At 36.6% G+C, this 8017-nt stretch overlaps 1 protein-coding gene across 2 annotated transcripts in view; it reads right to left on the bottom strand.

Moving 5' to 3' along the window:
* Window positions 1–454: 454 nt before the first annotated feature.
* The window catches only part of OLFM3 (olfactomedin 3), a 115924-nt gene continuing 108361 nt past the window's right edge, over window positions 455–8017 (bottom strand). The window contains exons 5-6 of one of the 2 annotated variants that reach the window (XM_038413371.2): window positions 4434–4540; window positions 455–3147 (exon numbers count right to left, since the gene is read on the bottom strand). In XM_038413371.2, the coding sequence (XP_038269299.1) occupies window positions 2470–3147; window positions 4434–4540 (785 nt within the window). In that variant the 3' untranslated portion in view covers window positions 455–2469. The remainder of the gene's footprint in view (window positions 3148–4433; window positions 4541–8017) is intronic. The other variant, XM_038413370.2, reaches the window with a different exon arrangement.

The following is an 8017-nucleotide window of genomic DNA, read 5'->3' as shown; positions in this document are numbered from 1 at the left end:
GTGGGTTTTGTGGGGAAATAAAAGCTGGGTTTTTTTCAGTTTTTAACAGCTGAGAACCAAGCATGTTTCAATTTTTAGTTTAACAGAAACCAAAAATATTTTGGCTTTAGCTTTTTGGAAAAAACCTGAAAAATTCAGCCAAAACCATTTTCATAGAAATGAAATACATTTTTGACCAGCTGTACTGCCCACCCTTTATGTGTTCCAGAGATGATCTCCATGACAGCCTCACACAGGCTAGTGTGGAAGACTGTGATGGAGGTGGTTTAGGGCTGGGGCTGTGCAATCAGTATTTACATGGATCCAGTGACCCCAACACTCAGAGTAACTGATATTGAAGAGTTACCATTGCTTTTCCAGCAGGAAGAGGGAGAAAAAAGGCTGGGCAGCAGTCTTCCTCTTTTGTCTATTGGCAAACGTTTTTTTCTCAACTCTTTACATCCCATGAAAAGGGTTTTTTTTCCAATTAGTCAGAAAAAAAGGCACACTATTCCATTCTTTGCGTGCTTACATATTGCACAACTGACATGCTTTGAGACCAAATATACTTTAAGAAGTTAACACATTTGGAAATAGATAAACTGATCTCAATTGGTATGTTGGAGGTAGAATTACCAAGTGAAATAGCTTCAAAATAGATCTGGTAAAAAAGCAAATTTTTAATTTTTTGACAAAAGAACAAATTGTTCATAAAAAAGATTTGTGATTCCCACCCCCTTCCCCATTTTACATTTTCTGGTTAAAAGGATTTGAAAAAGGTGTTTATTCTAAACAAATTTGGGGGGAAACAGAGCCTTTGTGTTCTGTACTGCAGACTTGTGGCTTTCATAATCTGTGATATGCATCATAGTAACATGAAATAATTTTGTATCATTCTTCATGTTATATAGCATTTTTTTCCTTTTCTACCATGTCAGTTGCAAAAAAAGTAATTAAATCCTCCACAAACAACCCCATCCCACCCTCACAATTTTGAAACTGGTAATATTCATAAAACTCACAGATTTCACAAAAAGAGACTGAGAATCAAGATAATCAGTTTTTGACCAGAGGCAGCAATACTATTTCAGTCAATATCTAAAACTTTTTGCAAAATATCTGTTGCAGTTTGTTTAGCCATGCAATACATTTCCCATTTAAATTAATAGACATCAACTTCATGATGGATACCAGATGTCATGCCTGACCACTTTGCCGCTTTTTTTTTTTTGCGCTGCTATATGTCCAGATAAGCCTTCCCTCAGTTGAAATGTGCTCCTGTTATTGTAGGTAATGAAGTTGGTAGATCCAGGAAAGCCACCTCCCTTCCATCCCTGCTTCTACGGTGGCCTCTATTACAGCCAACCAGAGGGGCAGTTCATACATATAGGAGTGCAGGCTGAGGCAGCAGCCAATATACAGTCCTAAGTATCTCTCCTCTTACCCTGCAGTATTCATGTAAACCTTGAGAGCCTGCTCCCAAAGGAGGAACCCATAGACAGATCACAGAAAGCAGCATGTAGCTTTCTGCTACAGATAATGAGAACATGAGAGCAAACATGAGAGCAAAATAATACCCAAAATTAGAGAGTGAAAAAATACATCAAAAAGAAAATGATTGGGAGGAAGGAAAGATAGAAAATGGCACGAGAGAGAAAATGAGCAAGACACTTGATGGTGGCAACAGAGACTGGCAAAAGAGGATATAGGCTGATAGTGCTGATTTGCTAGCATACCCCAAGTGTGTGTGTGATCTACCAGTCAAAAGTCGGGGATCTGCTGTCCGATAAAATTTTAAATTGACCCATGTTTAGAACTGTGATTAAACTTCAATATATTTTATAAAAAATAGTACTTAGTTTACTTTCACGGAAGTGAAGAGATACAATTGCACAATGGTGGTTACAATGGTAGAAATACATATCGTTGATAAACTGCAAGTGAGTTCAAAACGTACTGTACAGCACCGCATCAGAAATTGTGTGATGGCAAAATGAATCATATACATTTTTTCAAAGTAAATCAAATCCCTAAAATCTTTCTCTTGGAATAAATAATAATAATGTGCATTATGCTTCAGATTACTACCAAAATATTTCCTGATGTTGAGCAATAGACAGATTAAAAAAAGACATAAGGTAAAAAAAAAGACATTCATGCATTTAAGCCACCATTAGTCTCTGACTCTAATATAAGGCAGATCATAATCTTTTTAAAACTGTCTTTAGCCACTTAAACCCTCTTTAGTGCTTTTCATGACAAGGTCATGGCAGGCCTTGTTTTTTCAAGAGTTAGGATGCTTGTATTTCCAACAGGTCATTTTTGACAGGCTCAGCCATATTTGGAACACATTGCACAGTAGAAAATGCTTTTGTTTTTTAATGAAAAAGAACTTAAATAAAAGAAATCCAGAAGGATGTTTTAGAGTTTATCACAAATGACACTTTCGAAGTGTGCGTGTGTGCCGGGGGGTGGAGGGGGAGAGACAATTTATGTGTCATCTTCGGTCTTAATGATGTGGAAAAGGGTGACATTGAACAGGACCTGATGTCCATTGTTCCAGGCATAGAGAGCTCTATCTCTTGCATTGTAGTCAAGCATGGATATGTGAAAGTACTGATTATGGAACGGAATGTCTGTATACTCATAAGTGGAGGTTTTTGTGGAATAAGAATAGTAGACCTTGGCTCCTGTTAAATGTGAGTTGGTAACATACAAAGTTCCACAGATCATGAAGGATTCCCCAGCACTTCTTTTTGGATAGCCTGTACTCCAGCTCTTCATCACTTCTAATGTATCCTGGTTTAGCTGGCTGATAACAATGTTGCCTGCATTCTGGTTGGTAGCATATATGGCCCACAGCCCAATTTCATCTGCCATCAGGTCAATATCTGAGAAGCCGCCCCAAGTGTAGGGGTACACATTGTGAAAGCCAGCATATTCCAGGCTACGCTGTGCAAGCACCCGTCCTGCGTCAAAGCTGTATTTGATGATTATGTTACTCTGATACTTGTTGAAATAGAGGGAGCCATTGTAGACAACATGATTGGTTCCTGCCCATTTGAAAGGAAGATTGTATGTTCTTGATTCAGCCCCACTGACAAAATCTGTGATTGATTTGTATTCACGGACAATTTTATTGTTAGTATAACTGTCCATGTACCAGACCTGAAAGAAAAATAAAGAATAGGCTATGAACTACTGAAATAGAATCCTTGGTTGATCATGCTTTATTCTGAGTACATTTTAAAAAATGTTCCAGAAATTCTGTGGCATTATAAGTTACTAGACTTGCTCATAAAACCTACAGAAGTGCAGGATGTGTCTGTATATTTATTCTGTTGCAAAGACATTAGTAACACTAGCATTTGGGATCAGAACCTACTCAATAGCCTCTCTGAGGCTGCTTTCACAACAACGTCTGCTAGCATCAGAGAAGTTTGCCTTTAGAGTGTTCTAATAGCTTGGGCCTCTGGCACAAGGGGTCATTTGTATTGTTAATGATGTGCCCAGATTGTGAAAATCCCAAAGATGGAAAGAAAGTTGAGTGTGACTCGAACCTTTGAGTCACATCCAGAATTAGAACTGGTTGGAATTTTTCAGTTGAAACTTTACTTGTTGAAAAATGGCATATTTTCAGGAATGAGAATTTTCCATGAAAATGTGTTTTTTTGGGTATCTTACCGATTTTTCCACTTTTTGGTTCCCTATCACCTTTCTCTCCCATTTTATCTTCAACACCTTATTCCTTTATTTCACTCCCCGCATTTCCCCCCTGATAAGGGCGGAGGGAAGAGAAAGTAAAAGAAATTAAAAAATAAAATAAAAACAAACACAAATTTTTTTTGCTGAAAATTTGGAAAATTCCCCCCAAAATGAAATTTTGTTAACTTTTGTGACACATACGTACCTTATTTCAACTAGCTGTGACTGAAATCAAGCATACCCAAGTGCATTGATTTTTTAGTATTGGCCTTATCAGGTAAAGACCTGGATAAACCACATTCAGGGCTTAACTCTGCAAGCATATGCATTAGTATACACTTATAGGAAGCTCATTGACATCAGTGAGATTACCTATATGAATAAAGTTACTCATGAATAACTGTTTACAGGATTGGGTCCTTAGAAAATGGCCATTGAAAAAAATATAATGAAAAGAAAGGAAAATAATGTGTATTTGTATACAGAATACAGACTAGTGTGCATCCTCCCTGAAACAAGCAGTCTAAAACTAATGAAAATATGCAATACAGTTGAATTATTTTTTTAAGGAGGATGGTTTAACCTTTTTTTCCTGAATTACTTCAAAATATAAGATATGAAAATGCGCGGAATACAAGAAATAAATGCTAACTGGTAAAATCTCATGTGGGGAAAATATCTCCTTGTAAAGATTAAACATGCAACTAAAATATCAGAAGAACAGAAAGATATTCAGTGCCTCAACGTACTCGGTTATTCTTTTCTGATGCTAAAGGATCTGTCATCCAGGCTCCAAATCGGGTTCCAGAGGTCTTGACTGTAATGGGGCCCGTAATTTTCATCAATTTGCCACATGCTGAAATTAGAAAATCAAATGTACTCTTATGAAAGTCACAAACAATTTAAACATAACCTGACCATATTCTGAATGATGTCAAAGATCTATCTAGAGAACAAGACTAATTGCTATAAACCACAGAATGATTTCAGGATGTATGGGGTTGCTGGTTGAAAATGACTCTTCATTCTCAGTGTATGAAGACTGGTAGCTTACATTTTCTCCATTAAAAAAAGGAGACAGGGATTTTTTAGAAAAGTTAATAAAGATTCTGAAACACTTTTATATCTTCTGGGTTCAAACAAAATAGATAAAATATATTAAAATATCTCCCCCACCACACTCAGAAAAGCCAGAAGCTAGTGTTGCCTCCAAATGGATTTGAGAAATCTATCCCTTCATTAACAACTTGACGCATCAGAAGGAGAAAAGGGAAATTAAAAAATTCTAATGCAGATTCCCAGTATTGCATAATCCAAATATTCATAAATTTAAAGATTTTGAATTGACTTTTTTTCAAAATTAATTTCAATTTACATCTCAGTGAAGATTACAAAAGAAGCTATGTTTGAGCTCCTGCTGGCTTGGAATGAATTGTCTAAGCACTAACAGCTTTATCCTGCAAACGTTACTGGCATTAGTGCCTACTAATGTGAGTTAATTCCATTCTTATCAGTCTCCCCAATACCTTGTGCAACTCAAGATTCAGGCAAGTGGAGTGGATTTCATTCTTAGAGAACTGAAAATGGCAGATCTAAAGTCCCATCCACATGCCCCTACAGAAAGACCTGACTCATCCCTGCTCTCAGTTTATATGACTTAATGCACAGCTCATTATTTTCTAATTTCTCCCCACACAATCAACTCAACTCCATAGGTGTATCTGGAATAATAATCCAAGTTATAATATAATTAACTCCAATATACCATAGATAACAGTTACAAAGATAGACTCGAATGTGTAAAACCACCATAGGCTTATGTGCAAAATAATCAGCAAAAAACACCATAAATGAAGAAAGTAAATGTGAGAATTATTCTGGAATTGTCTGCGCATCAATGGACATCTAATCCACCATGCTGTCCCTTGTTAGACTGTCTGGGAGGAAATAATGCGAGTCAATATGATCTTGAATGCTGACCTTCTTAATAATCCAAAAATCTATATTTTAGGGGACATTAATAACATGCCTATTACCAACAAAGCTCACAAGGAATTTATTCTAAGTTTATATTGCCAAAAACTTAATATTACAGAATGGTGTGATGAATAAGTGACCTTGGCAGTTTGGAAAAAAATTATATTCCAGCTGAATGTAAATATTGAAACATTTCATGATTGTTTTAAAAAAAGTATTTTAGATATATATAATTCATTCTGATATAACTGCTATTGCACATGACACAATCTAGTCTGAAAAGGTAAGAGACAAAGAGAATATATCCCTTTAAAAGCTAAGGTATATCATTCAAAAGAGCAGGTTACATCATGATTTCATTTTGTAATTTATGTAACAGACACAGAATGCACTGTATTGTATATTCCTATTTCAGACAGTTATAAAGGGGCTATTGTTCAGGTAGTTTCTGAGTTATCACCCAAAGGATTTCAATCCCAGGCTAGGAAAGTGGGTATAACAAAAATTAACATAACCTAAGTACATACTGAGGATTTCATGAACAGAACAGGTTGTGTTTTTACTGTTAAGGCCCTCTTAAAAGAGAGCTAATTTATTAGTTGGCTGTTAATGTTGATCTACACAACAAGCATCTGTGTATCTCAAACTCAGATTGCAGGCTCTTTTAAAGACATACTGGGATTAAACATGTAGAAGACACCACTTTTTAAAATTCTGTTCTCTGGGTCCCCCCAGTTGCTTATAGTATTTAATTAACTATCTCTCCAGGGGCTTTTTTACAGAACTGCTACCAGTGTCACACATGGCCTCAATGCTTCCATTCTGGTATGATTTGCAAATCTCCATTGTGGGGAGTTGACTAATATATCCCAGTCAGGCCAAGTTTTACCCTCATTTAAGATGGCATGTCAGCAAACTCATTTTGTGAAGGATATATATGTGGTAAAGTCAGAAACCATTTGGAAAGTACTAAAATAATTATGATTTGAGAATCAAATTAGTGGAAAACATACAGAGCACTGAAAGAAATTAGAATGAAATTAGTCACCGCAACTAATTAACATTTACTTGCTGTTTTTTTAACTAATGGAAAAAATACAAACTGAATAATGTAAGAACTTGCTAGGTACATAATTAGTATCATTCAAGTACTGTGTTAAAATTAGAATTAAAATACACGCTTTCCATTTTAGAAAAATTTGGAGTTCTAAAACAAAGGATATTTTTTAAAAAAATGGAAAATTTAATTCAAGAAGATACAGAAGTATAAAAAATTAGCCCTGAAATTTAGCTCTAGAATTTATAAAATAACTGTTGGATAATTATCTTTCAAAACCCATGGTGGGCTAATCAAAGAAGAAGAGGGATGAATTTAAAAAGAGACAAAACTCTGATTTCATATAATCCAATGGGGACATCCTCTCAACAAAGAACATGTTGCCTCCACTTTCTCCTCTTTCTCTATTGCAGTTTCCGGCTTTCCCTTTCCTTTTTATTGGTAACAGAAGCCGCAAAGCTTATCTCTCTGTGCATGGGGAGCTTGAGGAATTAGTTTGTGCTATTTAGAACTAACTAAGGCTACCACATCTTATACCCACCACATCCCATCTCCACTTTAAAGCTAACTTTGGATCCAGTGCAGAAGTTTCTGATATGGCCCCTAGTGGTGCATTGTGGGTCTGTTGGCTTCCTAATGTAATTGCTCTCATACTAGTGCACAGCGTAGGCTGGACTATTCCCCTCTGTGATTTGGCGGGAGACAGGAGGAGCAATCAACGTCCACCTCAATGACTAATGTCCCCAGTCCTCCTATATCCCTTAGAACAAGTTATTTTGGCACAACCTCTTCCCAGCTGAGACTTTCACTCATGGAGTGCAGTGATATGTGCCTTCAGTCTTGCCCTCCTTTCAAATCTCAACAGATTCCCCCCAGTTGCATGTATTCATGAATCCCTCATTTGTGGCAACACTTAGAAAGGCATCTTCAGTTTTCATTTGAAAAGTCTGATCACTCTTATCAACAATATTGCTTTGTGTGTGGGAGGTGGTGCTATAGAGTGATAGTGGGCAGAGGAAAAGAGAAAATAAAACTCCCATTTTTGCATAAGGCTGATGCAGGCAAAGGGCAGTCAGAATTTTGTTCATGCACAACATCGGTATCCAATGTGCACCACTGAGTAATTTGAATTCAGAAGGAATGACAGAATGACAATGGAGGCCCCAAAGCACATCTCAGCTTGAGCGGTGATCTTGATGGATCAGTTTGTACTATTTAGAACTACTTAGGGTTACTGCGTATAACCTTCATGGTTGAAAATTACTCTGAGAGTGTCACAAATCAGCTGACCTGCTAAGT

This window comes from Dermochelys coriacea, chromosome 8 (genome assembly GCF_009764565.3).
Source record: "Dermochelys coriacea isolate rDerCor1 chromosome 8, rDerCor1.pri.v4, whole genome shotgun sequence".
Classification (NCBI taxonomy): domain Eukaryota; kingdom Metazoa; phylum Chordata; order Testudines; family Dermochelyidae; genus Dermochelys; species Dermochelys coriacea.
This window is presented reverse-complemented; position numbering and strand designations above follow the sequence as displayed.